Source organism: Ovis canadensis, chromosome 19, assembly GCF_042477335.2.
Source record: "Ovis canadensis isolate MfBH-ARS-UI-01 breed Bighorn chromosome 19, ARS-UI_OviCan_v2, whole genome shotgun sequence".
NCBI lineage: Eukaryota > Metazoa > Chordata > Mammalia > Artiodactyla > Bovidae > Ovis > Ovis canadensis.
Genome location: NC_091263.1, coordinates 29,195,438 through 29,219,747, shown reverse-complemented (window position 1 = coordinate 29,219,747; position 24,310 = coordinate 29,195,438). Strand labels below are relative to the sequence as shown.

The window sequence follows — 24,310 nt, the reverse complement described above, 5'->3', positions numbered from 1 at the left end:
AATAAAGGAAAGGCTGCCAGAGTGGCTGCTCTCCCTTTCCTCTGAGGAGGCACCAAGGGCCTCGGAAGAAGGGTGAGTGGGTGTATCCTGGGCAGGAACTGGGACAGGCAGGATGATCCCTGGCTGCAGGAGACGCTTATCAGCAAATTCGCTTACTGCTCATCCGATGACAGTTCTGTTGGGAAGATGAGGTTTTGTTTATTCATTCATTTATTCACTCATCAAAGATTCACTGAGGACCTACTGTGTCCCAAGGTCTGTTCTGAGTTCTGAGGATGAAGCAGAGAACAAGGCAGGCCAAGTTCCTGCATGCCTGCTGCTTACGCTCTGACAGGGGAGGTAGACAAATGAATGAAAAATGAACAAGGACCTTTCTGAAATTTACATGTATTATGAAGAAAACAAAAGCTATTTTCTGTGATAGGGCAGTGGGAAAGTGATCCTATTTGAGTTGGTGAGCTTGTTTGAGCTGAGACTGTGAACAGGAAAGGGCAGGCTCTATGGTGGTTGGAGAAAATCATGTTCTAGGCAGAAGGAAGAGCAGGTGCAAAGGACCTGTGGTAGAGATGAGATGCACATGTACAAAGAAAGGAAACGTGCAAGGTGAATGTGACGGCGTGAAGGTGAACGAAGGGAAAATAGGTGTGAAAGGAGAGGCTCTGTGAGGCGAAGGGACTGCTCTGCCATTTCCAATGAGTCAGTGGCACATCTGGACTGGACCAGGTCTCCCTGTGAGGACAAGAGACAAGGTCCCTGGAGTCTCGTTTGTAGAAAATCTGGGGTCAAGACAGCGTAAAGGTTAAGGCCACAGCTCAGAATTTGTATTCCAGGAGAAAAAGCAGTGGTGGAATAATCCAATATGACAGTGGCCGTTGTGTTAGTCGTGGCGGGACTCTGATGAACTAAGCATTGTGGTTAAGTCAGGAAGGCCTCTACGTTTTCTGAACATACCGAGTCATATACCCACAGACCCACAGACCCACAGCACCCTTCTCTTCTGCCAGGGTCCCTGTGATCTCAGTGGGGATTGCTTGTGACTCCATCCTCTCCCCTACCAGCCAGCACCCTGAGCTCAGGAGGATGAAGGCATCCATGGTGCTGTCTCTCATTGGGTACCTGGTGGTTCCAAGTGACACTGCGGTTCTGGGGCGCTGCGTGGTGGCTAAGAAGCTCCATGAAGGAGGCCTGAGTGATTTTGAGGGCTACAGCCTTGAAAACTGTGAGTGGCCCCTCTCAACCCTCCTCCTCACCTCTTTAACCACTAGCTCCTTTCCAGGCTTCCCCAGTGCTCCTCTGAGCCATACCCTGTCTGTTCCGTCTTAGGGGTGTGCCTGGCTTATTTTGAGAGCAAGTTCAACCCTATGGCTGTCTATGAAAACTCGCGCGGTGACTTCATCGGCTATGGCCTCTTTCAGATCCGCAACCACGACTGGTGTGACCACGGCAGGAACCGCTGCCACATGTCTTGCTCTGGTAGGTCCCTCCTTCCATGCTGGGGGCTGTGGAGGGTGGAGGGCAGCCACGTTGAGCTCAGGGGGCTGCTTTCCCAGTGACCAGAGTTTACAAGTTTGGAGCTGAGAGGAGGAGGGCCTGGCGGAGGCTGGGCTGAGCCAAATCCAGAATGGGGTCACAGGAGGCTATGCCGCACTGTCCAGAGTCCACAGGGAGAGAGAGCTGTGGGCTTGGTGGCCTGGGATGCAGCGAGGGAGACTCATGTCCAGATGGGCAGAGGAGGAGGCAAGGAAGAGCATGAGGGGTGAGACCAGGCAGCTCTGGTTAGGCCTAGTATAACTGATACTCTTCCTCAAGGGGAGCAGAGGCTGCTACTTTGACAGGTGGAAGTGATCACTGGGAGAAGACAGGCCTGTACTGTATACCTCATAAGAAGATGATGTGTATTTATCTCCAGAATCCAATGGGAGAAATATGCAACTATCTGTAGTAGAGGTGGTATGGGGTGTTGTGATGAAACTATAGTAGAACAAATACCCTGAAAAAACCCTCCTACTAGATAAAACGTAAAAAAAGGAATTAAAACCCTCTCTAACGTGAGCTCCTGGTAGCTTCCTTGACATCACTCTGACTTAGCTGCTGAGTGGTGACATGGTATCATTCCACTTCGTTTTCTTCACAGCTTTACTGAATCCAGATTTAAAGAGGACAATCGAATGTGCCAAGATAATTGTAAAAGGAAAAAGAGGGATGGGAGCATGGTAAGTAGCCTGTGTTCCTGACTTTCACCCACACGTCAGGTCCCATTAGTGTGTGACTTTAGATGGGTGGTGGTGGTTTAGTTGCTAAGTTGTGTCCAGCTCTTTGTGGCACCATGGACCGTAGCCCACTAGGTTCCTCTGTCCATGGGATTTCCCATGTGAGAATACTGGAGTGGGTTGCCATTTCCTTCTTCAGGGGAATCTTCCCAACCCAGGTATCGAACCCACATATCCAGCAGTGCAGGTGGTCTCCTGCATTGCAGGCGGATTCTTTACCACTGAGCCACCAGGGAAACTCATCATGTTGCTTATGTCCTAGAGAACGCATGGAGAAGGAAATGGCAATCCACTCCAGTGTTCTTGCCTGGAGAATCCTAGGGACAGAGCAGCCTGGTGGGCTGCCATCTATGGGGTCACACAGAGTCAGACACGACTGAAGTGGCTTAGCAGCAGCAGCATCCTATGCAGGAGAAAGGCAATGGCACCCCACTCCAGTACTCTTGCCTGGAAAATCCCATGGACGGAGGAGCCCGGTAGGCTACAGTCCATGGGGTCGCTAAGAGTTGGACACGACTGAGCGACTTCACTTTCACTTTTCACTTTCCTGCATTAGAGAAGGAAATGGCAGCCCACTCCAGTGTTCTTGCCTGGAGAATCCCAGTGATGGGGGAGCCTGGTGGGCTGCCATCTATGGGGTCCCACAGAGTCGGACACGACTGAAGCAACTTAGCAGCAGCAGCAGCAGCAGCAGCAGCATCCCATGCAAAGCACTAAGCCAGCTTGTAGGTTATACCTGAGCAAATAAAACCCAGTCCCCACCTTTACAGGGTTTATAGGGCAGTGTTGCTTTTACGTGTCTCATACATCTCCTAGTTAGATGTGTAGCAACCAAGATGGAGCCAAGATTAAGATGAAAGATTGTAAAGAAATCAAACCATGTTTCTCTCTCTGCTGGAACAGTGCCCGGCACAAAATAACCTATATTAAGTTTTTGTTAAATAAATCATAAAATAGAGTTGTCATTTTAAATATACTTAACTGTTAGTCCTTCTTGAAACTTACGTTGATATGAAAAGTGAGATAGGGAATCCAGCTTCGTATTTTTCAAATGCTAGTCGGTAGCCTTGACATCACTTATGCCTTAACCCATTTTCTCACTAATAGATTGCATTTTAAAGAGGGAATCCTCTTGTTAATGTTAACTGTCTTCTGAGTGTTTGAAATATCTTTCATACATAGTCTTGACTTTCCAGTTAATTTGGAAGCTTGGCTGGCCCCTAGGGTAAGCACTAATGAGATAAAATCATCTTTGTTGTGTGGCACTAAGTAGAAATGTGTTGGGCCAGGCTGATCAAGGCTTCTCACTTCCTCAGAATTCCCAGTGGAGTGAGCTCTTATTAAGTTAATAAGCTGCAGTGGCTTTTCCAAAGCTCAGATCAGGCTGCTCTGTGAAGCTGGTGTGGACAGGATGGGAGAAGACCCAGGCCACCCCTCCTTCCTCCTCGACGTCCTCAGGAGTCCCATCTGCAATGCCTTGCTCAGGGCTAAGGAGGGTGCTGTGATTTCCGCAAATATGTCTCTGCATGCCCTCCCTGCTGCTTTGCAGCCATGAGGGGCCAGGGGACCCCAGCCCCTGTTCCAACTGTGGGACGACCTCACATGGAACCTCATACCTGACCAAGGGATGAGATGAACTAACAGGATGTCTAATGGTCTGCAGCTGGCCTGGTGATTCCAACAGCTTCTGGGATAAGAGAGGAGGACGTGGGGTCTGGAAGCTGGCCAAGGGGCTGGGAATAGGCAGGGTCATGTTTACAGGCATCAGGAGGAAAGGGTAGAGAAACTCAGTCCAGCTGAACTAGGGTTGAGGATTGAGGAGCTGGAAGGAATTTTGGAAGGTGAAGGGTGAAACAGGTGCATGGAAGGGGCCCTGGCTCAGGGACAGGGGTTCCCATTTCAGAACTAGAGTCTGCCGAGTACTCATCACATATGTCACAGAACTTCTCCGATGCTCCCTTCAGGGAGGTTAAAAATGCCTTGCAGGACTGGAGAAGGATTTCACAGTTCACAGCTCAGCCTCCCCATCTCACAGTGTGGGGTTTATGAGAAAGGGGGTGTTGTATAGCAGATGGAGGGAGCACTCATGCTCACGCCTGCGAGGGTTGGAGGAACCATGGAGAGAGACGTACTTGGGATGCACAAAAGCCTTCAGAACTGTGCCCACTCAAATGCTCCAGGCATCAGGCAAGGGGTGTAAATGGGCCAGTGGGGGTTGAGCTGCAATATAGGGAGCCCTCTCTGGTTCACACTCCCCGGCCTTCTTCCCTGTAGGCCCTCTTGGACTCTCAACTGCCAGCACTCTGACACTCTGGCACGGTGGCTGGATGGATGCAAGCTGTAGCTGCTGGGAAAGCCCTCGCCATACTTGCTGCTGGCATCTTCCTAGTGGAGATGCTTTCCTGCTTCACTGCCTGTACTTATCCTGTTGATTATCCCACTGCTGGATGCTCTAGAGGGAAGACGGCAAAAGTTTGTTTCATTTGGGGATGCAGGATGCAGAATAAACTGCTAGTTATTCAACCTGGCCCAAAGGGCTCTGCTTGTCCTATTGTACTGTGATTGTTATGGTGGACACTATTATTCACCATTATCATGCTTCCTTATTGTTCCTTATTCCTTAATTTCAGGTGAAGGACTTCCCCCCCCTCCCGCCCCCAAACACTAACTGCTGCTTCCCAAGTAGGGAGATGATGGTACAATTTTTTATTTAAAACAAGTTTTATTAATTTTGACCACACCCTGTGGCATGTGGGATCTTAGTTTCCTGACCGGGGATCGAATTTGGCCCCCTGTATGGGAAGCGTGGACTCTTAGCCACAGGGAAGTCCCTTCTTGCACTTTTAAAATTAAACAATATACATTTAATAGGTAAAACTTGGAGAGTACAAAGTCATAAAGAAGGAAATTTAAAACGCTCATCATCCCCCCACTGGAAGCAGAAGTTTTCATTACTATTATGCAGACACAGTTGAGGGTACCGTGCAATAGGGATGGTTACTGTTAGTCCGTTCATATCCCTTTCCTGCTTCAGGGTGGGTGTGGACATATTTTTTTTCCAAAAAGCTTGAACTCCTACTGTGTACACAGTTCTGTATCTTGCTTTTTTTTTCCACTTCATATTTTATGGTCTAACATTTCCAAAATTGAAGGCAGGAAGATAAGGGAATGACAGAGGATAGTTGGATGGCGTCACCAACTCAACGAACATGAGTTTGAGCAAACTCCAGGAGCTGGTGAAGGACAGGCAAGCCTGGCATGCTGCAGTTCATGGAGTAGCAAAGAGTTGGACACAACTGAGTGACTGAACAACTACAACATTTCCATGACTTAGATGGGGATCCCAGCACCGTTTTTAACAACCGCATGATCTCCATTTAGTGGACAAACTATAACGTAGTTTACACACGACTGTTTATACCCGCTCTTGCTACTCCATTTGATCTCTACAAGGACAAAACAAAATGATGTGACGAAATGAATCACAGCTGCCTGACAGTCAGGCAGCACTGAGAGCAAGTCAGCCCTGGGTTTCGTGTGCATCCCGGTCTCTTTCAGAAAGCCGAAGAAAGAGCTGCAAGTGAGAATTTCAGAGGCAGAACTTCTCCTCACTCTCAGCTCTGACTGATCAGCTTAATCAGTTGGTTTTATATGGCTTCCCCACCTCCAGGGAAAAGGGTGTTTGATAGCTCCTGCCCACACAGCACGAATCATACAGTGAAATTCCTGCTGGCAGCCTCCCTTGCTGCTGAGGTCACTGAGACACTTTGGAGACCATGAGAGCTCCTCATTGAGCTGGGGACACACACCATCTCCAAGGGTGGGGCTGCATGCGATAATGCACCTGATTTCAACCCAACTTTATCCTAGACATTAATGACCACCTACAATTGATTAAAACTATCTCCTCAAGAGCCACATCCATTGGGCTGCCGCCTCCTTCCAGCCCATTACTTCTGCCACGGCTCGTCATGATCCTCTAATGGCCACTTGTGTCAACATGGGCGTGAGGCTTGAGGACAAAGCAAATGTTAATGTATCGATCAGACTGCCCTCTCTAGGGTTTCCCAGCGCCGTCTCCTGGTGTGATGCTCTCAAAGCCACTGATAACGGGCATTACAATGAGCTCTCATCCTGGGGCCAGATCTCGCTGTCTGGTTTATTTATTTATTTATGGTTGTGCTGGGTCTTCATTGCTGCACAGGTTTTTCTCTAGTTGTGGCGAGCCAGGGCTACTCTTCATTGCAGTGCACAGGCTTCTCATAGCCGTGGCTTCTCTTGTGGAGCACAGGCTGAGAACAGGCTGCAGGGCATGGGGGCTTCAGAAGCTGTGGCTCCCAGGTCCTAGAGAACCGGCTCAATAGTTGTGGTACACAGCCTTAGCTGCTCTGCGGCATGTGGGATCTTTCCAGAGCAGGGATTGAACCCATATCTCCCGCATTGGCAGGTGGATTCTACACCACTGAGCCAACCAGGAAAGCCGCCCTCCCTGTCTGGTTGATCAAAAGCTAGATTTTAAAAATCTCGTGAACAATGACTCCTGGGGTCTCCCTGCTGTGGTCAGTGGCTAAGACTCTGCACTTCCAATGTAAGGGGGCCTGGGTTCCATTCCTGATCAGGGAACTAGATTCTGCTGCAACTAAGACCCAGCATGGCCAAATAAATAAATAAAAATAAATACTAACCAAACAAAAAAAAAAATGACTCCTGTTACTGTTACTTCTATCACTAGCAGCTACCATATTAACTCCAGTTTTACAAAATAATATACTGAGGCCTTTACTTGCAATATTTTCAGACCTTGCAAAACCTTACAAGGCAAATATAAATCATAACTATATCACAAGTGGGGAAATTGGGGTTTGGAGGGGCTAAAAAACTTGACTTTACTCCAGCCTGGTAGGTGATGGGGATGTAATGGGTATCCTCTCAAAACCTATCACTTTCTCACACAGCCCCTCCAAACTCTGGTACTGTATCAGTGTTAATTTTCCATCCCATTAATTAGCTGGAAAATCAAGTCTCCAGTTTTTGAATGAAAGACTTGGTATTGAAGAAGCTTTCGGCAACTGACACAAAACAATGGGTCACTGTCAGAGTGCTCAGAGGCTTGAAATCGAGGCCCCAGGAGATGAAGTAACTTTCTCAACTACAGAAAAATCAGTAAAGAAGGCAGTGTGGTGACTTGTAATGTTTCCACACTTGTGTCACCATGAAGATCACCTGCACTGGCTGTTAAAATGCTGATTCCCGGGCCATGCCCTTTCTGGCCTGTGAAGTATCGATGTGCACCAGTTATGAGATGGGGAATGTCTATTACCTCCATTCTGCCTTCTAAATGTCTGCAAATGTAGCTCAGTGGAGAAGCCAAACCTGCATCTGAAACCCTATTGGTACAGGTACCTCCCAGGCCCCCAGCTCCTCCAACTTCAGGAAGAACGAAGAAGCAGGGGTGTTGCTCGTGATGCCTCAATGGGAGATTTATTTACTACAACAAGGGGGAAGTGGGAGGGTGGGATGGATTGGGAGATTGGGACTGACATATATACACTGTTATGTGTAAAGCAGATAACTAATGAGAACCTACTATATAGCACAGGGAACTACTCAATGCTCTGTGGTGACCCACATGGGAAGGAAACCCAAAAAAGACGGGATATATGTATACAGATAACTGATTCACTTTGCTGTATGGTAGAAACCAACACAACATTGTAAAGCAACTATACTCCAATAAAAGTTAATAAGAAAAGAGACAAAAAGGATTGTACAAGTCCTCAGAGGTCTGATTTAATTTGGTTAATTTGTTAAGTACTTATTGTAGCAAAAAATTTTAATGTACTTTGTTTCTTCTATTTATTTATTTATTTTTGGCTGTACTGCATCTTTGTTTTTTTTTTATTTACTTGTTTTTAAATGAAGGATAATTGCTTTACAGAATTGTGTTCGTGTGTCTTTGTTGCTTTGCGCAGACTTTCTCTAGTTGCAGCGAGTGGGGCTACTCTCTAGTTGTGGTGTGCAGGCTTCTCATTGCAGTGGCTTCTTGTTGTGGAACACAGGCTCTAGGCACGCAGGTTCAAAAGTTGTGGTGCATGGGCTTAGCTGTTTTGTGATACGTGGGTTCATCCCAGACCAGGGATTGAACCCATGTCGGCTGAATTGGCAGGCAAATTCTTATCCACTGCGCCATCAGGGAAGTCCACTTTGTTTCTTTTGATTATTTTTACATCGCTCTGTAAGCTCATAATATAAAGAGCAAAATAGAAATTACTGTGAAAGAGATGACTCCTCGTTGTCAGTGGCTTTGAGAGCACCATGCCAGGAGCTGGTGTTGGGAGACCTTGCACTACTGCATCTCCGGGAACAACAGCTCACAAAGCTGGCACAGATGAGCCTTCATAGGTTCTGTCTACACCACATGTCCTCATCCTCTTCGCCATCCCTGAGAGATATAGGGGAGAGTCCAATTTTGACTACGTCCATCACATTCTCTGTCCTTGAACTGAGGGGCTGGACCTTGGGTTGCTGAGTCATGGACAAGTCAGTTCACTAAAGAGGTCATCAGCAAACCTACTGCTGAGTCCACACACCTGCCCCTGGCTCCTGTCCATCTCCAGCCTTTGGTTGGCTATTCCTTTTTACTCTGTGGGATCCAGCAGTACTTACACAGTATGTACTCCGTCACTCAATTGTGTTCAACTCTTCCTGACCCTTTGGTCTGTAGCCCACCAGGCTCCTCTATCCACAGGTTTTTTCAGGCAAGAATGCTGGAAGTGGGTGGCCATTTCCTCCTCCAGGGGATCTTCCTGACCCAGGGATCGAATCAGTCTTTTGTGTCTCCTGCACTGCAGGCAGATTCTTTACCACACTGGGGAAGCATTTATATAGTACGTATTGCTTTTTGTTTAAGATAGCCAGAATAGGCTTGTCTCACATGCCATCCTAAGAAACTTAATCCAGTGGAGAATTAAGAAAAAAACAAAAACAAAACCAAAACCAAGAAACAAAACAGCAGATGATTTACACCAGTGAAGGTTCTAAGAGATGCTATTATATAATCAAGGTTCCCAGCTCTGTGTCTGCACAAAGTAGGTCATCAATATACATGATACATACCTCATCTCCCTTCCTGGTTTCCTTCTCTTGGGTGGCTACTCAAGAGATATACTTATTACCTCAAGAGGCCAGAAGGCTCTGGAGTGTTGTCCTACTGTTCCAGGAGCCCACAGTCCTCTGCCCATCTCATCTCCATACTAATGCAATTTCTGAGCATGATATATTGTAATTGTGGCAAAAAATTCTGGAAGATTTATTAAGTTCCCTAGTTCTTATAGGTCAGGGACAATTTCTTATAAATTCTTGCTTTTGCTAAACACTTTAATATGCCATTGTCTAGGCAACAGAATTTTCCTCAATTAGATTTTAAGGCTAATAGGGGGAAGAACTTTCCCCCTTCCTCTCCAACACTAACAGGAAAGGCCATAAGTCCTGATCAAGAGCAAAATTTGCTGGTGCCTTGTAGGGGAACTTCAAACGTGATTCTGTTTTGCAGCAGAACTGAGTCCTACCTCCTGCCCCAGACCTGATGTCTTGCTGAGGCAGTGGGGGCTGCCAGTGGGAAGAGCCCTCAGTCACAGTGGACCCCACAGTGGAGTCCCAGTACTGCCCAAACAGAGAGTCTCCCACCAGGGCACACTGACCCCTGAGAATGAGGCACTCATCCGGTTCTGATCATCAGCCACATAAGCTCAGAAATTCCATCTTTTAAGTCCCAGAAGTTACTATTGCTTGAATAAACATGACCAGTGAGGAAGCTGAGAACAAACCAGAAAGAAATTTACTAGTTTCAAGCAGCCTAGAGGTTGACAGCCGTGAGGGGAAACGTTCTCTGGAGGCATTGCTCCTCAGGAAGCCAGTTTATTCACTGGTGCCTGGGTGAACATGAACTCAGAAAGTGAGATATTAATGGTTCCAGTGTCTTTCTTGGGCAGAGGTTGGGCAGGCCCCACGAACATGCAACTTCTGCCTCTCCTTCAGGCTTCCCTGGTCTATCAGCCTTCACTGAGGGACCCATTGTCCCCACAAAGGGGTGATGCCACTGTGGGCCTGGGGCCTCTGCACTTCTGTTTACCGGGTCTTGAGCTGATTTTCTGGCGTAACTCTCAGGACATCCTTAATTCCTTCCTTTCTACACCCTCGGGTCTCTCTCTTTTTTTTTTTGGCTGCACTATGAAGCATGTGGGGTCAGTAAAGAATCTGCCTGCAGTGCAGGAGACCTGGGTTCAGTCCCTGGGTGGGGAAGATCCCCTGGAGAAGAAAAAGGCAACACACTCCAGTATCCTTACCTGGAAAATCCCATGGGCAGAGGAGCTTTGTGGGCTTCAGCTCATGGGGTCGCAAAGAGTCAGGCACAACTGAGCAACTAACACTTGCTGAGGCATGTGGGAACTTAGTTCCCTGACCAGGGATTGAAACGCGTGCCCCACTGCAGTGGAAGCCTGGAGTCTAAGCCACTGGACCCCCAGGGAGGTCCCTAGGGGGTCTCTTTTAGTCATCTGCAGATAGAAGTTGGTTTGGATGGGACTTGAGAATGGGCAGGAGGGAGGAATTAAGGTTGACTCAGGTTAGAGATTTGGTGGCAGGCTGGGCAGTGGCACCATTCTGAGTAGCGTGACAATAGTCCCCGTGTATGGAGGCCTGTGCTATGGACCTCAGAATCCTCACCTCATTTAATTTCCCAGTGTTCCTATGAGGAAAGTACCAGTATATTTCCCAATAGGCTGAATGGCAACTTTGATAAATTTGCTTGTTTTGTTTAATCATTTCATTTTAATTGAAGTTTTCATTTTGTCTTTGTAGCAGCATTTAAAAGGAGCATGCAGCGCGTCCTTGCTCCCATTTCCTGCTGCTGCTGCTGTGGGAGCCTAAGGGTGGAGAGAGAGAAGATGGAGGGAAGGGAGAGTAATATATTCTTTAATAAGGAGAATTCTTATGAGCATATTCTTCATTCATGCTTTCTTATTCATACGGATAACGTATTTATGAGAGTCTTCATAATAAAGAGCACAGTCTCATAAACGTATTCTCCTTATGTATCCCCCAGCCCTCACCCCAGCCTGCCTCTCTTTACTCCTCTTTCTCCCCTTAATCTCCTCCCCCCTTGGTGCTTCAATCTCCAGTTGCAGCAGCAGAGAGCCTGGAAGACAAGAGCTAAATATCCCATAAAATCCTGTTACGGGGACCAGATGAGAGTTGATCAACAAAAACAGGATCCTTCAAAGAATCAAGTGATTTGGTGAATCACTTATTTGGCAGACCGGCTCTTAGTATTTTGCACAAACTGAACATTTCGCTTGGGTTTTGGCAAACTGCCCAGGTTAAGTGACCTGAAGTCCTTTTCCAGATAAGGAAGCAGAGGCTGGGGAAGTCGAGGAAGTTGTCTGAGGTCACAGTAACAAATGTGAGATTCACAACATTAAAAAGGCTGGTTAGAGCATAAATTGGTGTCTTTGTGTTATTCAGCAGGATAAGACCACAGGGGAGAGGACAGTAAACCCAAGGAGGGTTTCCAGAACTGAACTGGAGAAATTGATTTTCTTCTTTTTAAGAACAGTTAAAGATAAACTTGTATTTTAATTTTTAAATGGATAAGTGAAGTGAAGTGAAAGTGAAGTTGCTCAGTCATGTCCGACTCTTTGTGACCCGTGGACTATAGCCCACCAAACTCCTCCGTCCATGGGATTCTCCAGGCAAGAATACTGGAGTGGGTTGCCATTTACTTCTCCAGGGAAATGGATAAGAGACAGTATCAAATAAAAATTCCATTGAATTCATCTAAAAAAGGTGATTTTTAAATGTCAAAACCTGAAATGCCTACAAAGACTGGGAAGGTGAGAAAACAATTGAGGGGGTAAAGGGATTCAAAAAATCTAACTTACTCTAAGAAAAAACAGTGCAAAGTGTGTTGCTACCTGGCTCCTGTCAGTTGGCATCAAGGACAGGAAGGCATTAGAGATGGGGGAGGTACTGCGGTAAATAGAAAGGGGAGCTGCCATCAGTACTGTAGATCCTCTGATTATTCAGAAGGAGCTGGAAACCTTGATTTTGATATCAAATCTCCCTAGCATAAGTGTAATTTCAAATTACTTTTAAATACCATGTAGAGCAATGTAAGGCTTTCCTGGTGGCTTAGATGGTAAAGAATCTGCCTAAAGTGCAGGAGACCCAGGTTCGATCCCTGGGTAGGGAAGATCTCCTGGAAAAGGGAATGGCAACCCACTCCAGTATTCTTGCCTGGAGAATTCCATAGACAGAGGAGCCTGGTGGGTTATAATCCATAGGGTCACAAAAAGTCAGACGTGACTGACTAACACACACGCACACACCACACACACACACACACACACACACGTGTGCACCAGTGTAAGCAAACCTGCATGGTGGATCTAGTCTCTAAACTTGTAGTCTTATCAGTCAGTGGGCATGGAACCATCACCACGTCTGGAATTGGAGTCAAAACAATGGTTTCCATGTGGCTGTGGGGATTCTGCAAATTCTGATTATTCTGAAGAGTAGATAAAGAGGTCAAGAAATGACCTCAATTGTCACAGGAACATAATTTTACTAGTAAAAGGAAATCAATTTCAAATATACCACCTTGTACACGGAGTGAAGAATTTAAAGGCTTTGGAACCTGAGAAATCAGGTGCTGAATCCCAGACCTCTCTCTTAATGCTCTGTGCAGCCTTGAGCAAGTCAATTAACCTCTTGGTGTCTTTACTTCCTTATATCTGAATTCTTATGAGGCTTCATTCAACACAATAGAATACAAAAATCAAGGTAACTGGCACATGGGAGATTCTCAAGAAATGATGCTTGCTAAAATAGCAATAGATATCATTATCACTGATGATAATGATCATGATTATTATCAGTACATATATTTATAAACTCTGAGGAAAGTTCTAATTAAACTTGTGTTCTAAAAGCTCTTTTCCTGGGTGATTTTCCCATGATACTGGAGAGCCATTTTAATGTTACTTTCTCATTTCATTATACGTATATATGGAAGTCACAAAGCCTAGCACTTTTTGGTAATTCTATCTGCAAGGCACTCAGGGAACTCAAGTAATCCATTCAAATCCAAGCTCAGTGGGAATTTCTGACATTTGACTTATACGGCATAAGACATCTCCAAATACTGATATCCACTGGCCTTTCAGCAAGGCTGTTCCTTGGGAGGATTTACACAGAATTCAGCCCCTTTCTCAGGCATCAGTTCAGTTCAGTTCAGTTCAGTCGCTCAGTCGTGTCCGACTCTTTGCGACCGCATGAATCACAGCACAGGCCTCCCTGTCCATCACCAACTCCTGGAGTTCACTCAGACTCACATCCATCGAGTCAGTGATGCCATCCAGCCATCTTATCTTCTGTCGTCCCCTTCTCCTCCTGCCCCCAATCCCTCCCAGCATCAAAGTCTTTTCCAATGAGTCAACTCTTCGCATGAGATGGCCAAGGTACTGGAATTTCAGCTTTAGCATCAGTCCTTCCAAAGAAATCCCAGGGTTGATCTCCTTCAGAATGGACTGGTTGGATCTCCTTGCAGTCCAAGGGACTCTCAAGAGTCTTCTCCAACACCACAGTTCAAAAGCATCAATTCTTTGGCTCTCAGCTTTCTTCACAGTCCAACTCTCACATCCATACATGACCACTGGAGAAACCATAGCCTTGACTAGATGGACCTTTGTTGGCAAAGTAATGTCTCTGCTTTTGAATATGCTATCTAGGTTGGTCATAAGTTTTCTTCCAAGGAGTAAGCGTCTTTTAATTTCATGGCTGCAGGCATAGGGCTCCTTAATTCTGTTGTCCACCGCTCCCATGTTGCCCATCTCTTATTGTGCTATTCAGCTCAGCTCAGTCTGCAGTCACTGCATATTATAAGTGGTAATCTTTCAGGCAGTCCTCCCAGGACCTGCGCGTGCACACTCACACATGTATGTGCGCTATCTCCCGCTTCCACGCTTGGGGTGGATCTAAAGAGCTGGTACTGAGTGCTGAATGAGGGCATGTGTGGGAAACAGGGACCCTTATGTTTTGAAAAGAGTGAGGAAATCACCATAGTCCCAAGTCATTCCTGCAGAGAGAAAGCTGACCTGCCTCACACCCTGGCCAGTGCCCAGGAACACAAGACTTGGGGCTCCAGAACACTTGATGACAAGTGTCCACGATCTATCACCTCACTCCTGACTCATTCCTCACCTCCCAGGGCCATCTGTACCAGTTTCTGCTTTTTAAGTTAAAAAAAAAAATTCTTTTTGGCTGCACTGTGCGGCATGTGGGATCTCAGTTTCCCGAACAGGAATCAAACCCTCGCCCCCTGCGCTGAAAGCATGGAGCCTTACCCGCTTGACTGCCAGGGGAGTGCTGACTTTTAGGTTTTGCACCCTAATTCTAGACCAAGCTCAGACCGGGTATGCTGACTTCTCCTGATGAGTTGTGTGCCCTTAATGCAGATACTGTGGGTGTCTTGCCTTAACCATTCCCATCCATGTGGACCCCATGATGTCCCCAGCAGCTGCAACTTGCTGCTTTAAGAAGCCTTTTTCTGACTGCTTAAACCTACTTGACACAAGGAGCAAGTAATACTGGGAAATTAAGCCCTGCTCCCCAGCAGCCCTCAGCGAGTGGTGGATGGTCACCTGGGTAGATGACTACTCCATCTTGCCAAGGTGTGTTCCACCTGCTTTCCAGAGGTCCCAAAGGGGCTGAACTCTAATTGCTCACAGGGGTAGCCCACACATTAAACACTCCCTTTTCTGATTCACTTCCCCACTCTCACACTGATGTTTCCCAAGACCACCTCACAAATAGTCTCCTTGGCTCTGAAGGAGCCCAGCCTGAGAGAGCCCTCTGTCTCAGGATGATACAGAGAAACATCATCCTCACTGACCACCTTTATGTGTCAGACACAAAATTCACCTCATGTCAGCTCCCTGGGGTGGATGCTGTTAAAACTCCCACTTTACAAGTGAGAAAATGAGGCCACAGGGTCAGTAAGTGGCAGAGCTGCGATTTGAACTCACATCTTTCTGGCTCCAAAAGTCCCGTGGGTCCCATCACAAGACACTCACCTGATTCCTTCTGTCTCTCCTGCCTATTTAAACCTCGCTATCAGGACAGAAGTGGGCATGGTTGACCAGTTACTGTGAGACCAATTATCACCACAAATAAAGAGCAGGGAATTATAAATTGGGAACCAAGTGTACCAAGACAGCTGGCTCCAGCCCACAGAGGCAGGCAGGCAGCACCATTATTTTGAGAATCCTCCTGGGCACAGAAAAACAGCCTTCGTGTCTGTGGAGGTTGGCACAGGGATGCTGATGTCTTCCCCAGCAACAGGCTGTGTAGGAAGACCCAGTGGAAAAACCCAGCCTGGACCCTCTCTGGTCTGTCACTTCTTATAAGAAACAGGGGACTAACAATTTGGAGTCTGGGCTTCTAATTCCCACCCTTCCCTTAATCGTCTGTGTGAATTTTGGCTTCTTGCTTCTCCACTCGGGACCTTGGTTCATGGGTTACATGTCCTGAAGCTACAAGCACAGACCAACACAGTCCCCTCAACTGCTGCAGGAAGGGTTGAGTGAATTTTAAGAGTGGTGCTTCATTTGAAATGTTTCTCCCATAATGCTTAGCCCGTGGCTGACCCCAGACCCAATTTCATCCTTGGACAGGGTAAATAAACTGGTGTCCCACTTAGGCTCTCTCTGCTCCCCCTTGAGTGATGGCCTCAATGAGGGCCCCCTGGTAGGGGAATAAGTCATAGCAGCTCATAGAAAAAGGTAAATCTCCTCCAGACTAGAGGCAACTGCTTCCAGTATTGCAGAGGGGAAGGGCATGCCCAGAGAACCAAGAAGGGCTTTATAGAAAGACATGCTGCTTGGCTGAAGTCCTGAAAGGTATATAAGACTTTTTTTTTTTTTTAAGCCAAACCACAGAAGGACATTTAAGACCTCTGCTCCTGTCGTGTTCAGGAATACTCCATTGGCCAAAGCAAGTCCCGTGGAGAAAGAGAAGGAAAAATAAGAAGGTGGAAATTCATGAGGGATATGGGTACGTATGTGTGGGAGAAGAGGGTGGTTTTTCAAGGAAAGATACTATAACTACTAAATAAGAGCAATTTGTCAGCAGAATTACAACATGGGGAAGGACAGCCAGGCAGAGCCCCCCACTCTCCTCAGAACCTCAGTGACCCCAGCTTTTTCCAACTTCCTGGGGAATGCCCTGAAAGTGTTAATATCCCCTAAGCCTCACGGTATGGGAGACCCTCTGGTGGTTTTACATTTTCCTGCTCAGACCCAAGTGAAAAGGCTGAACCCCCAGGAAGCAGCCTTCATGTTCAAATTCTTGAGTGAAGTATTGAGCCCCATGGCTTCCCAGTATTGATCACCGGGGAGCACCAGGAGTTGTCTCAGATCATTCAGGGGTTGTGGCACCCAAGTTGAAAGCACCGAGCTTCTAGTCACTCATCAGGATGGGGAGCAAAGCTCCCCGAGGTTGTCCCTGAAGCCATTCCCCCACCCCAGCTCTGCATCAGGACTCTGCGAATCTGAGGTTCTCCTGGGAAAACAACCTTGGCTCTTCTTTCTCACTCAGTGCTGTGCCTCTGGCTGCTCTCAAGCTCAAAGCTAAAACTTTTCATTCCCCTGGGTGATTTTCCTCTCTCGGCCAGGCCACAACTTAGGTTTCTAAAAGCAGAGCGCTGGTTGCTAGGTGACAGCCTCGCTCTGGGTTCCAGAGGCAGCCATAGCAGATAGGGACTTAAGAATCTGAAGCCTCCTCTTTCAAGACAAAATATGAAGGTTAAAAAAGGAAATAAGACCCTAAATTAATTGGAGGGTTATATAACAACCAGACACAGTCCACATGCCCTTCCCACCACCCTGCCAAGACCAGCGGGATATATTTAAATGTATTTTTCAAAATAGGGGGGAAAAGTAGGAAGTTGAATTGATAAATATAGTTGGCTCTTTTGACTGGAAGAGGAAACTTCTAATTACATCGCTTTTCTAAGCTCTGTCAATCAGATCTACACCTTCATTAGCCTCTGAGTCATTAGTGGGACTTATTAAAACAATTAGAGCCGCAGAGAACTGCAGCCATAAGCAGTTCTGACAGCTGTGTTGGAGATTTAAACTTTTCATTAAAACTGGATTGAGGTTCTTACAAATCAATACAGAATAGGCAAGCATTCCAAGTGATAAATGAGCAAAGAACATGAATAGGCAATTCATAAAAGAACCACAAATGGCCAATAAACAAATGAAAAAAGTTTCAATTCATTGGCAGCTAAGGAAAATATATTAACTATAATGAGAAAGCATTTCTCAAATTTATTAAATGACAAAGCATTTTTAAAATGATAGTATACAGGATGGGCAAATATACAGAATATCTGCTAATTTTGACACATTGTTGGAATATGGATAGAGCAGATCTTTCTGGAAAGTAATTTGGCCACATACTGAAAGTGGTAAACACATAAGCATCTTTTGAATGAGCAATGTGGCATCCTTATTTACAAAGATGTTCACACTGCAATGTTTATAAAAAGGGAAATTTTGAAAAAATATCTAACAGTGGGATGATAGTTAAGTCAAAAGAAAGCATTTAATCCTACAAACCTTCTTCCTCTGGAAGTGGTAGGAAAGTGGGCAGGGAAGAGGGGCTAGTTCTCATGAGTTGAGCACACATGTGTACCAGGTAGATTCCATGCAGAATCAGGGCAGGGCTTCTTGCCCCCTGGGTGATGGCTGCTTTAGCAGTTGCTTTTCTCTTTTACTAAGAAACCCAGGGGATTGTAGAATGCGAGGTGATAACCCAGGGTGGAGTTCCTACCTTCAGCCTCACCCTTGGACCCAAAGCCCTGAAGATAAGGCTGCCTCTTATCACGGATTCATTTTTACTGTCTTTCAAGCCCTGGACAACAGGTGTTTATAGGTGGTAGTGGAGCTGAGTGCTGGTTTTGCTTTGGAGGAGTCACATCCGTGCAGCCTGCACATTGACAGCCTTCATCTATAATGCATGAGGCTGGAGACCCAAACAAAGAGCACATTCATGCGATGGCCTGTGGGAGTTGATTATCCATACAGAAAAATGAGGAACATTTTCTCCTGGAAGAGTTAGCATTTATCATCACTCTGTTTTTGTCATCATCCTAGGCTTTTATTCTTGTGCAATTTTGTACCTTTCAGCGCTTCATGGTTAGAAATGAATCAAACTCAACTCACCACATCAACCAGGAACAGCGCAACCCAAGGACACAGAGGATGGGCCTGTGGTGTGGTGGGGAGAGCACTGATCAGGAAACCGGAAGATGAGAACTGCCTCCAGTTTTCTGTTCCTTACTAGCTTTGGGTCTCAGCTTGCTTTTGTTTGTAATCTATAAAATAAGACATCTGAATGATATTATAATAATCAAGTGTAGTGTCTGGTATATAATTTGTGTCAAATGTAGCTGCACCAATATTTACCCACCAAAACTCAGATAGGCATGAAATGTAATTTTCTTTGTGTATGCTTATTTCTCTATGTGAATGTATGTTGTATATGGGATATATGATCATATATAATGACCACACACACACATACACACACATACATATGACCATATCTTGCTTTAAAGTCATTTCCCTCTGAGGGCAGAAAACATCTACATCTATCAATGAAAGGTAAAACTCTCTCCTGATTTCAGTGCCCCTTTTGTGTAAATATTTAGTTAATTCTAAGTTCAAACTTCATGTCTGGAATGACAATGCTCATCTGTCACGGAGTCTCCTTAACGCCTTTCTTTTCCAAGGAAAATGCAAATCAAAACTATAATAAGATATCAATTCACACTCACTAGTGAGGCTGTAACCAAAATGCCAAATAACAAGTGTTGGTGAGTATGTAAAGAAGTAAACCCTCAAGCAATGCTGGCGGGAATGTAGAACTATTGCAGCCACTTAGGAAAACAGTCTAGCAGTTCCTCAGAAGGAATTAATATGACCCAGTAATTCCGCTGTTGGGTATATACCCAAGAGAAATGAGAGCATGTGTCCACACAAACACTTGTGCATAAATGGTCATAACATCATTGCTAATAATAGCTCCAAAGTAGAAACAACTCAAATGCTCATTGACTAATGAATGGATACATTAAATGTATATCCATACAGTGGACTATTTAACAAGAAAAGGGATATAATACTGATATATGCTACAATGTGGATGAGCCTTGAAAGCCTTATGCTAAGGGAAATAAAACATCACAAAGGACACAGATCATATGATTTCATTTATATGAACTGTTCCAAACAGGCAAGCAGTAGAAATAGAAAGTAGATTGATTGTTGTCTAGGGTTGAAGGTGATGGTTAGGGGACATGGAGAATGACTGCTAAAGGATATACAGCTTTGTTTCGGGATGATGAAATGCTCCTAACTGATTGTGATGGTTGCATAATTCTGTGAATAAATATCCTAAAACCCATTGATTTATCAAGAGTGTGAACTTAAAGCGGATAACCTGTTTAATACATGAATTCTATCTCAAGAAAACTCTTACAAAGAGTGAAGAGATGGTCTCTTTCCTGTGATGTTAAACTGGTAGAATAAAAACTTGAAACCACAAATGACCGTTTTTGCCCATTTCTGAAGGAAGCCAACACAAAAGAAGGCAAAGACAAGGGTCGAGAAAATCTCCTGTTGGTATTATCTGGGTCCCTGATTCAGCCATGCCTGAAGCCATATTCTCTGGTGACTTCTTTGGTTATGCGAATCGGTTAATTCTTTCGTTTTAAAACATTTTGTTTTGAGTGTCTCTATCTTATAATTGAAAATATCCTCACTTGTATAGCAAGATAGGCAACCTGGCTTTGTAGCATTTACCTTGGTTACAATTCCAACTCTAATTTGGAACAAAACATCCAGAACTTTCTCAGCTACATAAATCTCAGTGTGGGTAAGAGGTGCCAGACTCTGCACACAGGTGTACCGGGCTCTGAGAAACACCTGCCCTGAGCCCACTCCTCACCAGGGATGAGCATGGCTGGGACCCAATGACCTGAGGCCCATAGCCACAGGCCAGCCTGTAACACGAGGCTGATTTTGCTGCAGGGGTAACTATTTCAATCGCTACAGCTTCTTACTTGAAAATATCTCAGATGCTCAGACATAAAGTACGTAAACTCATTAAAGCCACGGAACACTTGAACCGGAGATAAAAAGTTACACAAACCTCAGTTTGTTTCTAAAAAGCCATGTGAAATGTATTCAAGTTATTCAATTTAGCAAAAGCAAGACCTTAAAAACAGATGTTTAAGCTGGAAGAAATCTAAGGCATTATCTGGCTCAGAGGTTTCTGTTTTCCAAACTGAGTTAATGAAAAAAGAAAAAGAAAAGTACTTTCCTTCCTGTACATTTGAAGTAACAGTATTAAACTCAGATTTCACTCCGAAGAAGCATAGGGTGGCTTCCTTGTGGTTCCAAAAGTGCCATGGGTTGGCCATGCAGGGACCACTCAATAAACCCATTTTCTTACTCAGACCAAACACCGTCATCTTATTAAAATTCATTTTAAGAGCAGATTTCATGTTAAAATTTAATTGCACAGTTTGAGTTCATCAGGAAGTGAGAATGAAGTAGATGTAGGGCTAGAGACTGATGGGCAGCAGTCAGGCTCACGGTGGGTGGTGGGGGAAATGGAGAGAAAAGGCAATGTGTCCGAAGCTCAGGAGGCAAGAGAAGGAGTTTAAATCAGTCAAAGATGGAGAAGAGAAAAAAAAAAAAAGAGGGAGGAGAGGGAAGATCCAAATCAATCAGGTCTCCATCCAGGGCTCCAGTGAGAGCTGGGACCAGATGGGTTAGATGGGAGACTGGAGAGCAAGAACCTAGGAGTTTGGACAAAGATCTGGGTCAGCAGAAGTCAGAGAAGGGACGAGTCTGGGAACCCAGTGGAGCTCAAGGCCAGCAGGAAGCCCCAACTCTGGGCTGAGGGCCACCTGTTGGGACAGATGGCTGGGTGGGAAGTCAGGGGCCACTTCTTCCTGCCCCTGAAACTGGCTTTACCAAGGGCTCTCTTCCCACCTTGACCCAGCCCCCTGACTCCTAGTGCCCGGCTGTGCGTGCTGAGGATTTGGACCTGGCTCCCGTGTTCAGAAGTTGGCATCTGATTTCCAGATAGTCACCCTGCCTGCCAGAGGTCTGGTCTCCACCATAACTCACCCCACAGCTTGGAGCCTGAAACCTTCCACTCACTCCCAGTCTCATGGTCACTGTCCTGTGGTGTCCATTATCCTTTCCCTCCCCCCATGTCACCTCTGCTCCCACCAGACTGTCCCAGTCTTCTGGGCACAATTCCCTCCTCCATAAACTGGCCCTGTCCCCTGCAGCTTGAGGGAACAACACACAGACCATGATCTGAGCTGCGCCTTTGGCCCTCACATTGCCCGTGGGTGTCAGTCATCTGATTTGTGAGCCGTCTTAACCTCTCAACTAGAGTGGCAAGTCACAGAAAACACTTTCCTTGCAGCCTTTATATCATTGACACCCAATAAAAGTTTCAGTTGAGTGAACGAGGCCATTGCGTAGAGTTTTCTTTTCCAACTGGCTTCTCAGCCTGATTGCAGGAGACTTTCGTTAACAAGCTGTTCTAAATAACATTGGTTTGGTATTTCAGCATTTGGAACTGCTTATTGGGCTATCGGTAGAAACTGAACCCAAGGGTGCCTTTCAAGTAAAGGACCCAATGTTTAAAGCTCACAGTGAAAATAAAATAATGAATACCCAGGAGGAATCTTGAAGTCAGGGCTGGAAAATCAAATTCGTTATAATTAATTTTTGTCCAGTTTGAGAGCTATGAAAGCAACTCGGAATTTCCCTCAAATCTAATCAACAACCTCCAGGAAAGGAATAAAAAACTGTCCCTGGACCAGAGTCATTTGGGGAGGGATGTCAATGAAGACATCCAGGCTGGCTGGGTCAGGTGATTTACCTGAGCATCAGGGGGCTGTTCCTGGGGCAGGAGAGGAAAGAGAAAGGTGGAAATGCAATGCTTGTTTTCATAGAAAAATGCCAGTGAGTAAAATAAACATAAATAAAATGTGATGATATTAGATCATTATTGAGCATCTTTTTGGTGTTGATAATGGTATTGTGGTTATGCTTCTAATAAGAGACTCTTTGTATTTTAGAGATAGCTTCTAAATGATTTACTAATGAAGTGATAAGTGCCCTGGGATTTGCCTAAAAATAAAAGACATGCAAGTCATGGGTAAGTGAAAATTTGTTATATTGTTTACTCTACTTTTATATGTGTTTGAAATTTTCCATGATTTGTTGTTGTTGTTTAGTAGCTAAGTCGTGTCCGACTCTGTGTGACCCCATGGACTGTAGCCTGCCAGGCTCCTCTGTCCATAGGACTTCCCAGGCAAGAATACTGGAATGGGTTGCCATTTCCTCCTTCAGAGGATCTTTCCCACCCAGGGATGGAATCCAAGTCTCCTGTGTCTCCTCTGGAGCCACCAGGGAAGTCCCTACCTTAATATAAAGTGAAAATGAGTAAAACACTCCTGAGCCATCCCTGCTGTCTGATTCTTGCCATTCCTGGCTATGGCTTCAGAATTTCTTCACAAGCTGACTGACAGTGGTTGGGGGTGGGAGGATCAGCTAAGGAAATTCTATGAAGTATATTTGCATAACAAGGGCATTCCTTTCACGCAGATGGTTTATTTGGAATGATCTGGTCATTCCAAGGTCCTGTGGCAGTTATGGGGGAGGGGATGGTAAAGCAACCCAAAGACTGGCTAATCCTGGGGAACTCCTGGTGAGTTTTTCTTCAAGTCAGACTCCTTCTGGAACATTTGACCTGTTCCTGCAGTTTTGGGGACTTAGAGGAGGAAGAGAATCAGCCAAGCCACAACTACTGCTTTATCTGGCTATAAAGGGACTTGGTCTACTCCTGTGACCTAGGCTGGCCTTGCTCTTATGGCCAAGCACTGGACTCAAAGTTCAAAGAGTATTTGCAAGTTGGTTAATTGACCCATCAATTGATGATTCCCCATAAAGTCAGGTTGTTGAGAGCATGCACTTGGCCCAAACCTAGGCACACTCCACAAGCAGTCATCCCCTCCCTCGGATCCCACATATTATCTACCCTTTGCATATATCAAGGCTGCGTAGAACAGGTAAGCAGTTAGCTCAGGGTCCTGAAGGTACAGAGTGAGCATTATTCACTTACAATGAATATGGGAAATGCACACGAAAAAGCCCACCAAGTCATTTACTTATCCACGAGGGGACCTGTAATTTTAACTTGCATGTGCTTATGATTCTCGAATCTGTTGTGGTCAGGGTGCGGGTTGGAAAAGAATTTCCAGACATGAGACAGAATGAGAGGGAAATAAAGTACTAGAGTGGGAGACTGTTAGAACAGCAGGCCAGCTCAAGGGAGAACCAACACTGAACAGGAGTCCTTCGTCCACTTTTATACCCAGGGTACAAGGAGTGGGAGAGGGGTCTTGTGGGTCATTTGCTGACTGGATGAGGCATGATTACTGAGTCGGGGAAGAGTAGGACAAATACCTTATCTCTATGGAGTAGGAGGAGAGACAGGTTATACTGTTCCATTAATAGCTACAACATGGGGGAGGGAAGGACCATAAGGGTCTGGTTTTTCCATTCCAAGACCTTCCTTGGTTTTATCTGCTCTTTCATCCTTGGGTCACCACAGAATCCACTTCCCAAGAACAAGTAACTTCCCCAAATTCTGGGGACTTACACTAGGGAGATTTGATATCAAAATCAAGATTTCCAGCTCCTTTTGAATAATCAGAGGATCTACAGTACTGATAGCGGCTCCCTCTTCCATTCACCAGTCTTCACCCATCTCTAATGCCTCCCTGTCCTTGGTCCCAAGTGACAGGAGCCAGATAGCAGCACACTTTGCACTGTGTTTTTTCTTAGAGTAAGTTAGATTTTTCTAATTCCTTTACCCACTCAAAT

At 45.6% G+C, this 24,310-nt stretch overlaps 1 protein-coding gene across 1 annotated transcript; it reads left to right on the top strand.

The window, feature by feature from the left end:
- Nucleotides 1–4,614, top strand: LYZL4 (lysozyme like 4). The gene is made up of 5 exons (XM_069562135.1): nt 1–72; nt 1,063–1,219; nt 1,324–1,473; nt 2,135–2,213; nt 4,545–4,614. The coding sequence occupies exons 2-5, from the start codon at nt 1,081–1,083 to the stop codon at nt 4,612–4,614; spliced, it is 438 nt and encodes a 145-aa protein (XP_069418236.1). The 5' UTR covers nt 1–72; nt 1,063–1,080.
- The last annotated feature ends 19,696 nt before the right edge of the window (nt 4,615–24,310 follow it).

Coding starts and splice junctions, on each gene's coding strand:
- LYZL4 (XM_069562135.1), top strand. CDS start 1,081: ATGAAGGCATCCATGGTGCTGTCTCTCATTGGGTACCTGGTGGTTCCA. Junction 1,474..2,134: donor CTGCCACATGTCTTGCTCTG/GTAGGTCCCTCC, acceptor TTTTCTTCACAG/CTTTACTGAATCCAGATTTA. Junction 2,214..4,544: donor AAAAGAGGGATGGGAGCATG/GTAAGTAGCCTG, acceptor TCTTCCCTGTAG/GCCCTCTTGGACTCTCAACT.